This window comes from Argopecten irradians, chromosome 3 (genome assembly GCF_041381155.1).
Source record: "Argopecten irradians isolate NY chromosome 3, Ai_NY, whole genome shotgun sequence".
Taxonomy (NCBI): domain Eukaryota; kingdom Metazoa; phylum Mollusca; class Bivalvia; order Pectinida; family Pectinidae; genus Argopecten; species Argopecten irradians.
Window position 1 is genome coordinate 36,824,491 of NC_091136.1, and position 20,968 is coordinate 36,845,458.

A 20,968-nucleotide genomic window follows, 5' to 3' on the forward strand; every position below is an offset into this window, starting at 1 on the left:
TTGAATACCATGTGGGGCAGTTGCCAGGTACTGACCGCTGGTTGGTGGCTTTCCTCCACTCACAAACCTGGCATGTCCTTAAGGTAAATCAAATATTATTTTAATAATTTGAGAGTTACAGCTGATTTATCTCCCAGTGAAAATTACATGATTTCTTGTTACAGTTGATTGGTCACCTTGTGAACCATCTGTGCCATTTCCCAATGGGAGCCGGGGCAGCACGGCTGAACAGTAATATCCAGGAACACCATGACAATGAGCATTGTGAGATAGACGACCTAAAACAAGAGATCTTTTATGCCTCAAATATCCAGGTATGTTTTAATCATTGAAAAATTGTCCAATGATGTGACAATAAAAAAAGTCTCTCAAAATCAAAATGGTACTTGGACTGTCCTTATAATAAAGGTATCCTTGCTGTAATAAGTGAAAATCAAAAGGAAAATTTGTTTTGCTTGATGCTATCATAATGCTGTGTGGAAATTCTTTTATGCATTGAATTATCATATTAATATGAACAATTTTGTTTTCTTTCCAGTTTTTTGTGCTGAATCAGAAGACATTGATATCCTTTATAGAGTTACCAGCACAGGTAAGATTGGACTTTTTAATAAGCACAAATAAAGCGTTAATTAAAAAAAAAACCATTTTATATAATTTTAGCTTTTCCAAGATATTATGAATTAATTCATAAATACTTTCTACTTTATGTAATGAATTGACACTAATCATGTCACTTTTAGATGGCACTTTATAGTTTAATATTTGTAAAAGTAGACATCATTCATAAGAATTATAATTTTCAAATTAAGATTAACATGCATTGATTACTGAATGTTTGTGTGCCCAGTTGGATGTACCTGGTGGAGGAGTGACCGCTGGACTGACCACGGCCAGGAGTGTTGGACGTGTGTTACTGAGGGATCTGACCGGGAAGTATTCCTGGGAGAGTTCTGTACTCTATGCCCCTCCATGGTGTCAGCAAGGATCCTCCACACATAGTATGTATTCTGCTACTTATTACACATTATCTTATGGAAAGATGAGGTGGAATTAAAATGAAATTGTTGTAGACAACATGGACATGGATTAGCTTTTACCATGATGTGACATTTGCTGTCTGATATCTTTTTAGTCATTGTTTAACTTCTTTCCCATTGTCATAATTTGATTAAAAGCACTGATGTTGTATATGTGGTCTGTGTTTTGCACTGATGTTGTATATGTGTTCTGTTTTGCACTGATGTGTTGTGTGTTTATATGTGTTCTGTGTTTTGCACTGATGTTGTATATGTGTTCTGTGTTTTGCACTGATGTTGTATATGTGTTCTGTGTTTTGCATTGATGTTAATATGTGTTTTGCATTGATGTTGTTATGTGTTCTGTGTTTGTACTGTTGTTATATGTGTTCTGTGTTTTACACCACTTATGTTGTATATGTGTTTTGTGTTTTTTCACCACTGATGTTTATATGTGTTCTGTGTTTTTGCACTGATGTTGTTATGTGTTCTGTGTTTTGCACTGATGTTGTATATGTGTTCTGTGTTTTGCATTGATGTTAATATGTGTTTTGCATTGATGTTGTTATGTGTTCTGTGTTTGTACTGTTGTTATATGTGTTCTGTGTTTTACACCACTGATGTTGTATATGTGTTTTGTGTTTTTTCACCACTGATGTTTTATATGTGTTCTGTGTTTTTTCACCACTGATGTTGTATATGGTCTGTGTTTGCACTGATGTTGTTATGTGTCTGTGTTTTGCACTGATGTTGTATATGTGTTCTGTGTTTTGCACTGATGTTGTACAGGTGTTCTGTGTTTTGCATTGATGTTAATATGTGTTTTGCATTGATGTTGTTATGTGTTCTGTGTTTGTACTGTTGTTATATGTGTTCTGTGTTTTACACCACTGATGTTGTATATGTGTTTTGTGTTTTTTCACCACTGATGTTTTATATGTGTTCTGTGTTTTTTCACCACTGATGTTGTATATGTGGTCTGTGTTTTGCACTGATGTTGTATATGTGTTCTGTGTTTTGCACTGATGTTGTATATGTGGTCTGTGTTTTTTCACCACTGATGTTGTATATTGGTCTGTGTTTTTTCACCACTGATGTTGTATATGTGTTCTGTGTTTTTCACTGATGTTATATTTCACTTCTTTGTTGCAGATGCTAAAATCTTGTTAGACTTGTTAAATGATGGAAGCCTGGAGCCGCTCATCATACACGAGGACCCTGAGGCTCTGCCCCTCCCTACCAGTACAGCTGTGGAGCGTCTAGTCAGTGAGATTCCTCACTACCGCTCAACATGTGTTGGCCAGGATAACCTCAATGACGTTAGTAAATTAATCTTGTAGTATTATTTCCCTTTGTTGTATTTCAATGCTTTTTCACTTCCAAAATGAAATGTAACTCTTCAAGAATTATGTAACGTGTGCAAGGCTTGAATGCCACCACCATGAAGTGGAGGGCAAACAGTGTAACCAAAGTCTATCGCATTCTGTCATGTTGCATCAAGACCTAACTTACACAGAAAATTTAAGGTTTTCTTTTTACCTGGTACTTGTAAATAATCTGTGTTTCTCCCACCATTTACTGATTTGTCAATGGTTTTAGCTGTGAGAGATTTCTCTGCCAACCCCTAGGGTGTGACTGGAAGTTCCGGCATAACAATTACAGGATATCATGAATTCATGTAGCGTAACTGTGGCATGTATTGTCAACAAGAATTTTGAGATTACCAATTGACCCTTTTCTTTTCTATGTGGGAGAAAAATAACCTTTCCCTACTGTGAGGGAGTGACAACAAAATAACAACCCTTGAGGCATAATTCTTGAATTACCCTTTGCATTGTGATTTCTTGTTGTCACAACCTCAAGATAAGAAAAGATTGTATTCTTTATAATGAAAAATCCCTGAACTAAACAAGGTAGTTCTTAATTTAATGGTCAACACAAGATTTTATATGTAAATAGTATTATTCGATATCCTTTTGTATCAATATATACAGATGTTGAGGTATATTGGTTGTGCGAGCCCGGAGTGTCTCCTCATTCCGGGTGTTGCCCTAAATCTGGAGGCTCCAGCTCCCGAGGGATTCAGTGAGGACGCGGAGAGTAACATGACTCGTATGGTGATCAAACAAAAAGAAGCGGAGCTGAACTTTTACAACCAACACAAACGGGACTCCAGGTAAGGCTGATTGACGTATGATCCATTGATTCACATATCACCAATGTGTCCTCCATAACAAAGATTTATGAGTCGGTAACAGGTTCAGTTATTCTGGGTAGAAAGAGAAATCTGGAATGGGTATAGATTGCATAGATTTCTCACAGGCATTCGTTGTGACTGGTCTATTTGTTAACATGAAATTTAATTTAATTTAATACATGTTTTCATATACTAAATTTTAGTGTGCATAGGCCAATAAAGGACAAGAATAGATTCAGTAACATGTCTTGTATGGACCGTTTTAATATTTGGCCTGAGGGTAGAAGACTGATAGGTTTATAAGAAAAAAGAAATGAAAGATAGGTATTAAGGGGCGAAAAATCAAATTTGTTAAAATTACCCCAATATAAACATTCCGCTCAATAATTCACCAATTTCAGGGAGCTTTCCACAAAAACTTTAAAATTTAAACAAAATATTGAGTCTTTCATATAACACTGTTTGATCAAGTGTTTTAATCATCAGACTTTGAGGCAAAATGAAATTTTAGTGTTTGATGTCTGTTGTCACATGTTGATCAAACAAGTTGAACAGTGGTTCAATAGATTCTTCAGAATTTTTTGTACATCATATTTTCATTCTGAGACTTCTATATTTATTTAAAATTATTAGTTAATACAATCTTGAGTTATTTTTGCTTTTTTCAAGCATCGTGGATTGTATTTGATAATGTATATTTTGCTGAGATTAAAATATGTGTTTGCTTGTACAGATGAACTTTGTTAAATAGCAGTCAATAAAGAAAATGTTTATTAAGTGTTAAAAAAGACTATGACTGATGAAAAAAGTCCAGGGTAAATTAAATTTCATAAGACCTGTTATTAAGTGTTAAACAAAGTTCACCTGTACACTTGTGTAAATACATTATAGTGCATTTAAGATTAACTATAATAGTGTTATGTTTCAACTGAATCAGTTGATGCAGAACAAATTGTTACGATATGCATGAATATTGTATTTTGTTGTATTAAGATAACTTTTAGTTATTGAAAAAAATAGTCCATGTATAATGTGAATTCAATTTATTGAGTATGCAAATTAGTATTTTGGTATGCATGAGCATCTTTAACAATTTTCCTCTTTGCTTTTTTTTATCAGACGAAAGGAAACATTAATTCAGTAAGTGCATATAGATAAGCACATAAAATCTGGCAAAGTGCAACTGGATCTGTCAGCCCATCATCATCTTTATCTTTCTCTCACGATAGTTTTTTAGCTCACCTGGCTCTAAGTGCTGTGTGAGCCTATGTTATGATGTGACTTCCGTCTTCTCTAAACTCATTATCTTGTTCATGATCAACTTCTATTAGCAAGACAATCTAGTCAGTTCCACTGTGATGCTCTATGATATGCTCCAATACAAGATCTAACAACTCTCCATTCGGGGTCACCTGAATATGACCATGGTGGTCAGGTGTCATGCAAACGGAGAGCTATTAGATCTTGTATTGGAACGTATCACATAGAATCGTAGTGGAGCAGAATTACTAGACTAATTTTAGAATAATTAGAAAGACAAATGTTGATTTTAAGAAGGAAGTGTAGGATTGACATTTGTATAATTGAATACTTTATACATATCAAGTTCACATAATCATGATTTCAATGTTTCAAGACCACCTAGTATACTTGTTAGTTATTAGCCCACCATCATCAGATGGTAGGCTATTCATCAGATGGTAGGCTATTCAAATCGCTTTTCGTCAGTGGTCCGTGGTCCATCCGTCCTTCTTTCCGTTAACATTTTACATGTAGGTTCCCTTAGGGCCCTTGTTGTGCGTATTGCATTTTGGGACCGATCGGTCAACAAGATGGCCGACAGGCCGCCATCTTGGATTTTGACAATCAAAGTTTGTTACTGCTATTTCTCAGGAAGTAATGAAGGGATCTGCCTCAAATTTCTTGTGCAGGTTCCCCTAGATCCCTAGTTATGCATATTGCATTTTCTGACTGATCATAACAAGATGGCCGACAGGACGCCATCTTGGATTTTGACAATTGAAATTTGTTACCGCTATTTCTTGTGCAGGTTCCCCTATGGGTCTAGTTGTGCATATTTCATTTTCAGACTGACCAGTTAACAAGAGGGCTGACAGGTAGCCATCTTTGATTTTTAAAATTGAAGTTTGTTACTGTTATATAGATGTATCTCAGAAATTTCTGAAAGGATCTTTTTCAAATTTCATATGTAGTAATATGTAGTAAAAGTTTGAAAAGCAGAGAAAAGATTCCTCCTCTTTCCATCGTCAGACATAGATCATTCTTTGGTGGGCGCCAAGATCCCTCTGGGATCTCTTGCGTTTAAAATAGTCATAGTTGGCAAAGTTGGTTTGAAATATTACTGTGTCACAAACTTTTTTGATAAGAAAATGGTTCATATGCAACATAAAACTATAAAATATATTTCTGCAATGAAGAATCCTATCAAAGTGTCAGATTTTTTATAATAAGCTTTTAAGATTTTGCTCAATGTAATTGTAGTATTTTTTTCAATTTCTACTTGTCCATTTGATTAAGAAAGTTCATGTCAATATGAGCATTAGAGACGGCACCTGATTTTCTCACAGTATAAGTATTTATATAATTTAAAGCCTAGAGTGGTACTTTTGTTTTGTTGTTTCCCTGTCACACTTTCTGTTGCTGTCTCATCATTTTAGCATGTATCAGTAATATTCTGTTGCTATATTTGGATATTGTTTGGTGTTAGAGTGTGAAGGTGTATTAAATTAATGCTGTTTGGATATTTATACTGATCAACTGTTATAACACATTAAGGAATTTTTGTAAAAAAAAAAAAAAAAAAAAAAAACTGTTAAAAAGACTTAAGTATGTCAGTCATTTTGATACAAGGGACATTTTGAAAAATTTAAGAAGAAAATACGTCTGAAGGATAAAAAAAAATCCCCCGGACATGTCATCTGTTTGTATGTATGGATGTGTAACAATGTAGAAAGCTAGCCATGTACAAATCTCTATCTACCTAGACAGAATTTACTAGTCTAAGATTTTAGAACATGTTTTCTTTCTGTCGCAAATGATTTCTATAAATTTGTTGTTTGTGTTGTGAGATGTTGTTTTGCTGTCTTGGTAATCTGCTGGTGCTGATTGAACGGAATTTAGAGCTAGACAGAGAAATTTATGTTGCTAAATGGAAATGTAACCAGTGGAAAAAAACTAACATAAATGAAAGTTTTCTGAGCCAAAAAGTATTAACAAATGATTAAAGGTGTGGTTGGGATTTTAATGTTATTTTTTAGCTTACTTGACCTGAGAGCAAACGACCTAATGTTGCAGCACAGAGTTTGTCTGTTATTTGTGGTCTCGTCCTTTTCTTATTGTCGTATAGTGTAAATGAATTTGACCATAGTTAGTCAGAAACATCCTAATGGATTAGAGAAACAGATTTTGCATGATTGGTAATGCTGCCCTTGCCTTGTATATATACTGATCATGAGGGACTTTAATAATAGTGGAAATGGGTTAAATATCCTTTGTCCTAAATAACTGAATAGCATTTTGGATGAAATTGTAGTCAGATCAGAGGAATTTAAACATTATTGTAAGGTTGTCCTTTAGGACAAGAAAACTGGTTTGACATGGGAAGCATTGAGATTTCTATTGTTTTCTTATTTAAAAGTTACAGGATGACAGGCCCTGGTTCTTTTTATTTGATCCATTGTAATTGTCACCTTAAACCAAGACAAACCAATATTTGTAATATTGGTATATGAGCAATTAACCATAAAGACTGAGATACAAATATAGTCAGATGGGCAATGCTGGTCCTTTGTGCCTCTTATTACAGGTGTATCCTTTATCTTATGCATACAGTATACTTACCTAATGATTATTAATCTATACATATCTGCCATATACCAATACTGTTTATAATCTTCATCATATTTATTCTGTGTTATCTTTTGCAATAAGAAAATGACAAATGTTTTTGAAAAGTTGACCCAACAAATATACAGGAATTTTGAGATATTCATGATATTTGAATGATGTAGAAAATAAACTATTTCTGAGGTAGCTACAACATTTAAGTTAACTTCCATTTATGTGAAATCATATATCCATATTATTTTATTTCATATGTTGAAAAATACCAAATTGACTTTTTCCGATTGATTAAAGATTGATTTTATTCTTCAGTTGTAATTTTCTTTGATTCTTACTTCTGACATCCCTTTCAAAATTGTGATATTTAGATGTGTACAATAAATTGTTTGATATTTTGAATTGTTTCATGTTTTGACATTGGACACCACAAATTTATTATCATTTATGTAATTGATATTTATCTTATGATATGCAGATGTAATATTAACATTTAATGAATACCCTAAACATCTTTTGAAGCAATTCTTACTAAACTTATGTAATTATTATTCAATTATTTGGAAGTATTATTTCAATATCTAATATTTGCCTTTCTTACTCATCTAACAGTATGTCTGGATTTTTATGAAATTTGTGTAATTAAAGATTTCTTAAAACACTATTTTTTTTGAAAAATTGCTTTTTTAATCATTCTGTATTATATCTATTGAAGTTCACTTCTATATCTTATAAAATGAATTAAAAGGTACTATCACATTTCCTGATAATGAAATGTGGCCCTGAATTTGAAAACTATATGGTAACAGTTATTATCATGATAAGATTTCATCAGGAATTGAATTCTGGTGAGAATAAATAAGTGTAAGATTGTACAGGACAAATTTACATAAAGATATGACCAATGGTTCCTTTAGCAATAAATGTCTTGTTTGATTATGATTTCTAATATGCAGAATATAAAATTGATGTGTTTAAAGTTAAAAATCTACATATTTTCTCCTATTCACAGTATGCTGGCAAAGTCTCAGATGCCAACAGAGATACAAGATCCTGTTTCGCCTTTCCAGATCTGTCGCATGTTGGTCGACCAGCTTGGCCTGCTGGCTTGGGAGAAGAGGTATTAAAAACCAAAAATCTGCAATGAAATAGCAATGCAAACACTTTTAATTGGACGCTAGTCCATAACTTGTGATATGTTTACTTGTATCATGATTCTCATGAAAGATAATGATAATGATAAATATTAGATTTCCTCTGATTTTCGCATTGGCCAATACTGGTACATGGTCACATGGAAATCAATATTAAGCATATTGGCTCAATGTTTCCATTTTTAGCCCACCATTTGAGCCCACCATCATCAGAGGGTGGGCTATTCAAATCACTTTTCATCCATGGTCCGCTGTCCGTCCGTCCGTCCGTTAACAATTTTTAGCCCACCATCAACAGAGTGTGGGCTATTCAAATCGCTTTTTGTCCATGGTCCGTCGTCCGTCCTTCCGACCGTTGCTCAAATTTCATATGTAGGTTCCCCTAGGGCCCTTGTTGTGCATATTGTATTTTGGGACCAATCGGTCAACAAAATGGCCGCCAGGCAGCCATCTTGGATTTTGATAGTTAAAGTTTGTTACCGCTATTTCTCAGAATATATTGAAGGGATCTTTCTCAAATTTCACATGTAAGTTCCCCTAGGGGCCTAGTTGTGCATATTGCATTTTGGGACAAATCGGTTAACAAGATGGCCGACAGGCCGCAATCTTGGATTTTGATAATTTAAAGTTTGTTACCACTATTTCTCAGAAAGTACCGAAAGAATTCTTCTCAAATTTCATGTACAGGTTTGCCTAGGGCCCTAGTTGTGCATATTGCATTTTGGGACCGATCGATAAACAAGATGGCCGACAGGCCGCCATCTTGGATTTTGACAATTGAAGTTTTTTACAGCTATTTCTCAGAAAGCACTGAAGGGATCTGTCTCAAATTGCATGTGCAGGTTCCCCTAGGGGCCTAGTTGGGCATATTGCATTTTGGGACCGATTGATGAACAAGATGGCCGATAGGACGGCCATCTTGGATTTTGATAGTTAAAGCTTGTTACCATTATTTCTCAGAAAGTACTCAAGGGATCTGTATCAAATTGCATGTGCAGGTTCCCCTAGGGGTCTAGTTGTGCATATTGCATTTTCGGACGGATCAGTGAACAAGATAGCCGACAGGACGCCATCTTGGATTTTGATAGTTGAAGCTTGTTACCACTATTTCTTAGAAAGTACTGAAGGGATCTGTCTCAAATTTTATGTACAGGTTCCCCTAGGTCCCTGGTTATGCATATTGCATTTTGGTAGTGATCGGTGAACAAGATGGCCGACAGGACGCCATCTTGGATTTTGACAATTGAAGGTTTTTTCCGCTATGTCTAAGAATGTACTGAAGGGATCTGTCTCTAATTGTATGTGCAGGTTCTTCTAGGGGTCTAGTTGTGCATATTGCATTTTAGGACCGATCGGTGAATAAGATGGCCGACAGGACGCCATCTTGGATTTTGATAATTGAAGTTTGTTACTGTTATATATCTCAGAAAGTAGTCAAAGGATCTTTCTCAAATTTCATGTGTAGTAATATGTAGTAAAAGCTTGAAAAGCAGAGAAAAGATCCCTCTTTCCTTTGTCAGACAAATATCGTTCTTAGGTGGGCGCCAAGATCCCTCTGGGATCTCTTGTTGTTACTGCTATTTCTCAGAAAGTGCTATGGGATCTTTCTCAAATTTCATATGTAGCTTCCCATAGGACCCTAGTTGTGCTTATTGCATTTTGGGACAGATTGGTTAACAAGATGGCAGCCATCTTGGATTTTGAAAGTTAAAGTTTGTTACTGCTATTTCTCAAAAAGTGGAGATAGGATCTTTCTATATAGGTTCTCCTTGGGCCCTAGTTGTGCATATTGCATTTTTGGCTGACAGGCTGCCATCTTGGATTTTGATTATTGAATTTTGAAAAGCAGAGAAAATATCCCTCTTTCAATTATCAGACATAGATTAATATTTTGGTGGGCCCAAGTTCCCTCTGAAATCTCCTGTCCAAATGTTGAGTTCATCAGGGTTATGTCTTAAGGCTATCATTCTTCTTGTCATGCATATTGATTAATGATATTTACCTTTTTTTAATGAATTCCTTATCTGATATAAAAATCAAGGATATTTGATTCGGTCAATATAGTGTAGGTAGAATCTAAAATAATGACTTCATGCTATGCCATTACGGTATTTATTTTCCAGGGTGGTATAACACCATACTGACCCCAATAATGGTCCATAATTGATCAATATTGCGCATTTAATTAAAGTTTGCATCATTTACAACATTTGACTTTCTGATCTCTTAACTATAATTTCAGGTGTCATTTTGATCTATTAAAAAAGAGTGACAAGTTGTTACGGGAGATGAAGCATTTAGATAATCAAAAATGGTAAGTGTTGTTTGACCTGTTATTTAGGATGTGGATTTCTATAAATTACAAAAATGTTCTAAAATAGGCAACTCGTTAAACATGCAATGCAAAGTTTAATATGAAATTTGGACTTTTTGTAATCCAGAGTTATATGGCTCTTCTCACTGTCAGAATTTTTATACCAAGTTATGTGATTAATTTGTGAGAAATCAATGTCATTTCATCATGCCAACAAAACTATATAGTAATTTGAACCTGGTCACAAAGAAAGTTAATAAATAATTAGGAGTGTAACTGCATTGTTTGCATCCTCCTGATAATCATTGTCTTGAATATTACTAATTGTAGAAAGGATTCATTTTGTTAACTGGAAAAGCTTTTGTTTCAGTCGGGAGACCCATAAATTTGCTGTGATTTATGTGGCTCAAGGACAAGAAGATAAAAACTCCATTCTTTCTAACTCGGGTGGCAGCAAGGCTTTTGAAGAATTTGTATCCGGTCTTGGCTGGGAGGTAATGTAGCATAATAAAGACATGAATTCAGTATTATTGTCATTTCAATGTCTGATTCTGTTAGTACTGTGTATTATTTCATGTTTGGTTAAACAACATTTCATGGTTAAACAACATTTCAGATTTACGCTTTAATTAGGATAAATATTTGAAGTGTTGCTCTCTGACCGTTGCACCAGACGTGACATATGGATAGTTTCTGGATGATATGCAGTAAAATTTATCTGTGCTAAAAGAAAAATAATGTGCAATTTGATTATTTTCATTAATTTATTTCCAACTCCTGTTCTGTAGATTGATTTGGAGACACACCAAGGTTTTATTGGTGGTCTACAACAGAACAGGACGACTGGGGATACAGCTCCATACTATGCCACATCCTTGTGTGAGTGTATATTCCATGTGTCCACACGCATGCCATCAGGGACGGATGATGCCAGGCACATCAAGGTCAGTATCACTGTAGTTCAACGATTCCTGTAAATTTTAAATTTATTCAATAATATTATTCATATAAATGTTAGTCAATGCTAATGTTTAGAATGAGCGGATTTTAGCGTAAACGCAAGTACAGTCAAACCTGCCTATAACGACCACTGAAGGGGAGACAGAAAAACGGCCACTATAGACAGGTTGCCTTTATAGACATGTTGGGGCTTTCATGCCAACCAGCAAACCAGTAAATAAAACAGAATTATATTAATGCAAAACAGACCTGCTAATGGATTTTTAGGTCACCTGAGACAAAGTCACAAGTGACCTATTCTTATCGCCTTTTGTCCGTCGTCGTGCGTTGTATGTCCGTAAACAATTTACATTTTCGACTTCTTCTCCAAAACTGCTGAAGCAATTTCAATGAAATTTTGCACAAACCTTCTAAGGCATAAGGCCAATCAAAATTGTGAATTATATGGTCCCCACCCCCCAGGGGGCTGTGGGAGGGGTCAAAAGGGGTAAAATTGAGTAAAATTTCAAAAATCTTCTTCTCTACTCACAGATGTGGTAGAATCAAATACTCTTCATAGATAGAAAGGTCTTAAGGTCCTTTACAAAAATTGTGAATTATATGACCCTGGGGTCTCTAGTTTCCCCCTGGGGAGGGGGTTAAGTTTACTATAGTTTATATTGGGAAAACACATTTTTTCTCATTATTTGGTCATTTGTAATAGGAAATGAGTCAAATGTTGTCAGAATTATCAGTATGAGATGGCCATTTAATCATATTAACAAATTTTCTATGACTGACCCAGGGGCCTTAGGGGCGGGGTCAAAGGGGGTCAAATAGGCTAAAACTTCAAAAATCTTTTTCTGAAGTTCTGGAAATGGTAGAATCAAATACTTTTCATAAATAGAAAGGTCTTAAGGTCCTTTACAAAAATTGTGAATTATATGACCCTGGGGTCTCACGTTTCCCCCTGGGGAGGGGGTCAAGTTTACTATAGTTTATATAGGGAAAACACATTTATGAGCATGTTTTGCTCAATTTTCATTGGAAATGAGTCAAACTTGGTTAGAATTATTAGCCTGAGATAGCATTTTAATATCATATCCATATTGGTCCAGGCCGACCCCCTGGGGACAGTGAGGCGGGGCCAAAAAAGGTCAAATAGGCTAAAACTTCAAAAATATTCTTTTAAAATTCTGGAAATGGTATAAACAAATACACTTTATAGATGAAAAGGTCTTAAAGTTTGTTTATAAAAATTGTAAATTATATGACCCTGGGGTCTCCTGTTTCCCCTTGGGGAGGGGGTCAAGTTTACTATAGTTTATATAGGAAAAACACATTTATGAGCATGTTTTGCTCAATTTTCATTGGAAACGAGTCAAACTTGGTTAGAATTATTAGCCTGAGATAGCATTTAAATATCATATCCACATTGGTCCTGGCCGACCCCCTGGGGGCAGAGGGGCGGGGCTAAAAAAGGGTCAAATAGGCTAAAACTTCAAAAATCTTTGAAAATTCTGGATATAGTTGAATCAAATAATTATAGATGGAAAGGTCTTAAGATGTTTTATAAAAATTGTGAATTATATGACCTTGGGGTCTCACTTTACCCCCTGGGGAGGGGTCAAGTTTACTTTAGTTTATATAGGAAAAACATTTTTGTGAACATTATTAGGAAATGAGTCATACTTGATTAGAATTATTAGCCTAAGATATAGCATTTTAACATCCATATCCGTCCTTGATGACCCCCTGGGGGACCAGAGGGGCAGGACCAAACAGGGTCAAAATGATTAAAATTTCAAAAAATACCTCTAAATTCACAGGTTTGATGTAAGCAAATACTCTTCATAGTCTAAAAAGTCAAATTTATAAATCACTGACCAACTTCAAGGCCCAGCATATAGTGTTTATATGTCTTTAATTTGTTTCATTATTTGTTTAATTATATATTCTAACTCAGGTGACCGTTAAGGCCCATGGGCCTCTTGTTATATATTTATTGCCATGCGTTATTTAAGAAATAATTGTGTCAGTATATTTCCATGATTTGTATTTGTTTTATTTTTTTTTAATGTTTGAAAGTGGCTTTCAAATGCTATCGGAAATTTCTATCATAACAAAATCAACTCGTTTTGATACATAGTAGATTTTTTCAGCTATGAACAAAATCATTACATAATTACTGACTTCACATGGCCTGGAATTATTTGTGAACGATTATTTTCAGACAATGTATGCCTGTAATATCTTTACAAAATATTCGCTGGCAAGTCGTATGTATTGTTGCCGTGTAACCAGTTTTGACGGATTAATCTCAGAACATGAAAGATCTCACAATATGCAGCTTCAAAACTATTAAAATCACAATGCAGGTACACATATTAACTTTCAATAACATTTCTACCAAGTATTGGGACCGTATTTTATCTATAAACATATCGAGAATACCCAAGTTACATCAGGCGATAATCCGACTGACTTTAATCGTAAAGAAATCGAACATAAATTTATAGGCCTAATTTGAAATTGGTTAAGTACAAGTCATTTCTTATTAAAAAAACAATGCTTAATCTCGACAGTAAATAACGGAACACATTAAATAAATCGGCATGTTTTATTTTGCCTACCGTATCATCAGAGTTGTGGCTTCAAAATTACACTTTACAAGTGATCATTTCGTGCACATGGCGTTCGTGACCAAACATAATTTCAGTCTTTGATAGGCATAAATGGTCGTTCAAATTTCCATCCTTAAGTCGGCAACCATATTTGTACCTCAAATGTTACGACCATTAGGTTATAAACCATACAGTCCTGTATAAACAATTCATAGCTTGGGCTTCAGTAATGGCTGCCATTTACTTACTAAGGGAGTTAATTACAGGAAGTAGGTCAAAGGGATGCTTCTACGCGCACACTGTACTCGCTACTCAAAAAGTCAATCTCAGCAACCGGTCGTTAGACAACCTTGACAGGGCTAAAATGACCGGTTGTTAGCCACATTAGACAGGTGGTCGTCATGCACAGTGCCATTATATAGTATAAAAAAAAGCATGGGGAGTAAAAAAAAACACCAAAAAAACGGTCGTTATAGACAGGAGGTCATTATATACAGGCGGTCGTTAGAGCAGGTTTGACTGTATAGCGAAAACAAACCATCCGTGAAATTTAATTTGTATACAGTACCAAAATGTAACTGTGGTAGCAGTACCTAAGTAAACCTGCTATCAAAGGTTTGTTTTATTAATGATATATCTACATTGCTAAATGTACCGGTAGGTCTAATCAAGCTTGCAGCTGAATTAGGTCTTATATGTTCAAAGATTAAAATTTAAACATCATAACTCATGTAATATATGGGTTGATAATCATATTGTATTGTTAAAGATTTATTTGTTTGGAGCAAGTTGTAATAATTTAAAAATGAGATTAGACTGTTACACTGTAGAATTTGGTTTTACAGATGCGGCATCTTGGAAATGATGAAGTTCATATTGTATGGTCAGAACACAGTCGAGACTACAGACGTGGTATTATACCGACAGAGTTTGGTGATGTCCTCATTATTATATACCCACTCACTAACGGACTATACAGAGTCCAAATCAACAAAAAACCAGATGTAAGCATTAACACATTTACAAAATATGACTTTAGTATTCTGGTATATTTAAATTATTTGCAAAGATTGCTTTATTTTTTATATTAGTAAATAGATTTTTAAAAAAAAGAGTAACCCTGTGTGTATTGAAAAGAATGAGATATTGATCTCCTAAGTTTTAGGATTATTCTCGGTTTAATGTTATGATATGTAGCTTGACCTATACTTGCACTATGTATGATTTTTTTCCAGGTTCCATTCTTTGGTCCTATCTTTGATGGGGCAATACTGGATCGTAAAGTGTTACCAGGCCTAGTCCGAGCTACAGCAATCAATGCTAGTCGTGTGAAACGAAGTCTAATCCCCTTCTACCATTCATTGTATCCTTGCTCAATCATACTTTTAACTTGCAGTTAATTTTGTTATTGTCTGATTATGGACTACAAGTCACATGCTCCATTGGTTAAATACTACAGGAGTGACTTAATGTTTCTCTTCGACTCTGAGCTTTAGTAATGTAAAAAAAAAAATGAAATTGAAGAAAGTTGTCTCCCTTTATTTAGGTTTTAATCAGTTTCTGTCCATTAAGACCACCGAAAAAAATGGTCTTTATTGTCATGTGGTCAAGTTTGACTGTAATTGATTGTGTTTGACTTGTTGTCTCCCTTGACGGCCACACAGTTATGAGGAACGTGCCAAAAGTTTCAACATGGTGGTCCAGCACCATATAGATCTGACCATGTTTGAGGATTTCTCAGCTAGTGTCTTCTCACCTGTACTGCCTCCTAACTCCACCAGTAAGTAGTATCCATCCGTTAATATCCAAATCCTGTCAACTTATTTGTCTGTTGATCATATGACTCTTTCATATGTTCATATGTATGATAGAGCTATTCCACCTGAGGGTACAGAATTTTGGGTCAGAACTGAGGCTTACCAAGGTTTCTGACCCAAAATTCTGCACCCGAGGGTGGAATAGTTCTATCTTACATAATTTACATATGAAAGAATTATTTTCTCATATTGCTTATCGAATTACTTGCACGAAAGGTGAGGCAGCCATTTTGTGACAAAATCTTAATTTCTTAAATAATGGATCAATTTTAAAAATAAGAACGCCATTCGAAAGAGCTCATCAAAATTTGGTTGATAATATAAACAAGAAATCTTAGGTAAAACAGTTTGAATTGCAAATTAAACAAATGAAAAGGTTAAAGTGAATAGTCGGGCAAAGAAAACCAGTCTTAATGCGTTCATTGGCCTTCCAAAAGTTCTCACATATTAATATGACGGTCAAGTTCTGCTTAGTTTCCCAGTTCTGACCATTAAAGTAAAGAAAAGTTGAAAGCATTGAAAGCGAGGCTGCGTGGAAATGTAACCACGGACATAGTGAGCTGGGAGGACGTTTTAGAATTTCCATACTTTAAATTAATTTCTTCGTACGCAGACAGATTTGACGGGAGATTTTATTTTTCGATTTTATAAGAAATTATACTGGATACATTCACACCATTTTTACCGACTTTAGTCATCCTTGCCCGACTGTTCACTTTAAGAAATACGACAAATCAATCAAAATAGAAGAAGAATGACGTCAACTTTGTCGTGATCTGACGTCATCTCATTGTTTTTCAATTGTAACGTCATGGCTATTTAAGATAGATTTATCTTGCATAGTTGTCTTTCATGGCACAACTCTATCTTACATGGCCAGCTAAGTGAGAAATTATGTTCCGACAGAGTTATGTCATGATTTAAAAAAAACAACACTTTTTTCTCAAGCAATTAAGAGCAGATAACTTCGTAAAATGGAAAGATTCATTTTAATGATATGTAGAAATTATAGTTAATTGAAGATGAACAAGATACTTCATTTTTGTAAGCATGTAGATAAAAAAATTGAATGAAATAGTTGTGACTAGATTTATCTGACAATTAATAATAGAATCGTTATCAAACTGATTTGTACTATGAGAAACAAAGTCAGTTCTTGGATTAGACAGGTTTCACTGTATACACATAATTACCTTATCAAATATATATTTGTATGTACATATGGAAAGCCATCAACTGATTGTAAGAGACATAGGTCGTCAAATCTTTGCCTTTTCTTTTCATTGACAAAAATGACTTTATAATGGTAATAAAAAAAAGCTAATTACCCATTACTGAGTGTTCCTTGTTTGGTGTTCAGTTTCAGACCAAAGCCTTGACTTGCCTCCCAGTGCTAGTTCTAATTCTCTGGAGCTGACCCAGAACACTGGACCAGAACAGGTGTCTCCACCAAGTGGTCGCCAAAGCAGAGGTAGGAAGGCTCAATCAGCCCTGTGGCACAAAGGAAGGGACAATCTAATTTTCTTTTGAGCTTGTCATAGCTGGCAAGGTTTTGTGCAAAAATTTGGTGTTGATTTGTCTGTTGCTGTGCATGTTTTCTTAATGTAATAGCTGTGCAATATTAAATTGTTAACATGCCATGGTAGGGACACTCACACATTTTTCAAAACTCTATTAAAAGTTCTATACAAAATCCTCTCAGTTGATATCTAGATCATGTATAGATTAACACATTTACATTTTTTTTTATATTACTATGGGTTATAGAAGGGTGGTGCATTGTCTTTAATATTTAAAAATGGCACTGTGTACAAGAATGTTTTTGTGTTATTTATTTGACCGATTACTTGAGTTTGTTGTGATTTGGTTTAACTGTGAAACATGCTGTTCTTGTTGAGAGTGTGATTCATAATTGAAATGATTTCTTTTCCGGAAACAGAATTTTACTTATTCAAAGTTTTCAAGTCACAAGTAAATGTGTTCTTTGAGTTGTTTTTTTTTCATCAGAGATTTTAACTTAAAAATGCTTTTAGAATGTATTTATTCCTAGAAGTGTTCTTAATTATTTTTAATCCAATTGTAAAAAAAAATTTATAATGTTATGTTCACAAACACGTGATATCATAATCAATATCTACCCGCAAGGGTAGATAACTCTGTAATATGCAAATACAGGATAATAGCATCTCCAAAAGCAGAGCTATACGGGATAATGAAATCTCTTGAATCAGAGCTTTTAGTCAGTATCTTAAGCCTAGGCTCACTCGTAATCAAACAAATGATGTTATACAGGAGATTAATAGTGCTAAAGAAAAAATATTTTTATTGAAAATGAAATTACATAATGTATAATATATGACTTGAAGATAAGGACAAACAGTGCATGATTCACAGTTGATTGTCAAACTATGAAGTATGACTTACTAAGTTTATTTCTCAATGCTTTATGTATTGTATACTCTGATGTGAAAATCTGGGAATTCAACTTTTGACCTTTCAATGACATGTTAAGCCCCTTACACTTAGCTGTTATTTAAATTACCTCCTTCAAATGACCTTTGTAAAGGTCAAGTGCATCAATAGATAGTTCCTTCACAGATTTTCAGCACCAGGTATGAAGTATGAAGCATCTAGCAGGCTAGTCAGATTATAATTAACTGATTACATATACTTTACTCTATATATAACATCATATCTTGTGTAACACCTTTATATGTAGTAAACATTAATTTCATACAAATATTCTTATCTATATCATGATATATTTTATGTGGTTTATGAACAATTCCTTTGGTAACTGAAAAGTAACCTCTCTGTATACACAAGGGATGGTTTAAGTCACCGTCATCAAACTGTCTATTATGTAAATCAAACTAATTTAAGAAACGAGAATAAAAACAGTACAAATTAATCAGTTCAATTTGTTAATTCTCTATCAACATTTTAGATGTGCAACAGCAAAGCGAGATATTAATATATGAAATGAATTATATTATCAGCAAACAAATTGAACTTGGTGTAAATTAGATCTGAAACAGCTGATTAGCTGTCCCTTAAAAATCTATGTTCACTAAAAATGTATTCTTTTATCTGATTAATACATACTATTTATTATATAAGATAATTCAGAAACAAAATGTTAGCCACTTTTTCTTAATATTTAAACTACTAAATCATTGGTCAGGGTTGAAATTGAGACACTCATGTGTAAAGTTATTTACTGGTAAATTTATCGTAATTTTTATATTTTTTATTGAAAAGAAAAGTTCCAGTTGTATGTATGTGCCCCTTGTGTGTGATGTCACTGTATATTGTAACCATGGCACGTGACAACCATGGCAACGTGGGAGGCTGGCTCCTCCTCTAGAACAAATCAATAAACAGTAATATGGTCCTCCAAAAAACACTTTGTCATTCATTTTCTATTCCATATTTTGTCGTTTATTTTCATTTATGGTTATTTCTACTGTTTTGTCCACTGATGACAATGCCTAAGTTAGGCTGGCTTACCTTAAAAGAAGGTATGGACAATACTGTTGAAATTAACATTCTAATATCACATTCTATTGATGATATTCCTTTTGGAATATTGACCAGTTTTCTGAAAAATCACAAAACATTGAGCTGATTCACCAGTGGTCTATACAATCAAAATTTTGAGAGAGAAAAATCACTGGGAAGTTGTTTCAGAAATATAATATTTATGTAATAAGGCAAAGAAACATGATTTTGAGATATCTTTTTGCCAAAAGTGTGATGAGATCATGTACATGGGTACTTGAAGATATGATAGCACCTCTGTTTTGTATTCTAGTAATCCAGTGCCATGACTATAACACTTTGCCTGGGAAAACGATCATACGTCGGGTGCGACAGCGCCGGTCCGCCCCGGATACACTATAGGTACACACTGGAATGTCCACTCTGTGTTGGCCTGTGTGTGCTATAACTCCCTATAACTAACAATAATGTAACATATCCAATTCAGTCTATAATACAGGTCTGGAGACAAATCATAACTGCCTTATAACCAAGCAGAAAGCTTAATAGAATGCAGTCATTTGATAAAGTATGCATGTAAATGTTCTTAAGCAGAATGGAAAAAAAATGACAAAATTATTGGATATTATAATAGAAAATTTCCCTCCTAGTTATGTAATAAGAAGGAATGTAGCAATGTTTTACCCACATTTGATGATAAGTGAACAGTTGTCACTAGAACCAGTACTTAATTCATTCCATACATGATGGTAAAGACTAGAAGTAAATAACAACGAAGTATAGGTGTACCAAGTACTAGTACAATATATGGTGTTGATAATGATGAAGAATATACCCAAGTCCTGAATAGTGTCAACGAAGTAAGGAGCGGTGACCAATACATTATGTATGAAGACCACCCTATCACCTCTTCAGCCTCCAGACCAGGGTGAGTTCTGGATATTGTCTGTGGCTGTCACATAAGAGATGAACCGTCGTAGATACTTTTCTTACTCCATGTGGAGTCCTGTGTACTATATTTAGACTTCTACAGTTATATATATCATCTATTTCTTTTTCTTCAAAGAATAACTTTATTTGCTCATTTGAAAAATGAATTAAAGTTACATTGTTTGACTCCATAAATTTTGGTCTTTGAATTAAGAACATATCTTTGAATAAAAACATTCAAAGAAAATTAAGTGAAGATCATAATATGATGTATGATGTTTTGATAAAACAAAAATAAAGATAAAATGATAATTGTGTTGCCTAAATGTAGTACACAAGACATGTGAGGTTCAGGAATTAGAGAGTGTGTATAAGTGGTTGAATTTCATTGCATGGGTACATTTGACTCTATTTCTTGTATTGTATAATTTAATAGTTAATACATGTTTAGTATGAAGTACTGTAGTATAGAGATAGTCTAAAATTACTTTGTTTTTCTCTGGGGAAGGTCGAGCATTCTGTGGATGAAACCTAAAAAATGTCTCGGCTTGTGTTGTTTTTCTCTGGGAAAGGTCATTCTGAAGATAAAACCTACATTGCATCTCAACTTGT

General features: G+C 34.3%; 1 protein-coding gene across 1 annotated transcript in view; it reads left to right on the plus strand.

Moving 5' to 3' along the window:
* Positions 1-20,968, plus strand: part of LOC138318439 (ral GTPase-activating protein subunit alpha-1-like) — a 93,497-nt gene that overhangs the window by 55,325 nt on the left and 17,204 nt on the right. The window contains 14 exon segments of the mRNA XM_069260784.1: positions 165-314; positions 539-592; positions 851-1,001; positions 2,172-2,338; positions 3,014-3,195; positions 4,336-4,356; positions 8,090-8,197; positions 10,474-10,545; positions 10,916-11,039; positions 11,334-11,489; positions 14,954-15,112; positions 15,344-15,471; positions 15,773-15,888; positions 17,286-17,396. Coding sequence (XP_069116885.1) covers positions 165-314; positions 539-592; positions 851-1,001; positions 2,172-2,338; positions 3,014-3,195; positions 4,336-4,356; positions 8,090-8,197; positions 10,474-10,545; positions 10,916-11,039; positions 11,334-11,489; positions 14,954-15,112; positions 15,344-15,471; positions 15,773-15,888; positions 17,286-17,396 — 1,699 coding nt within the window.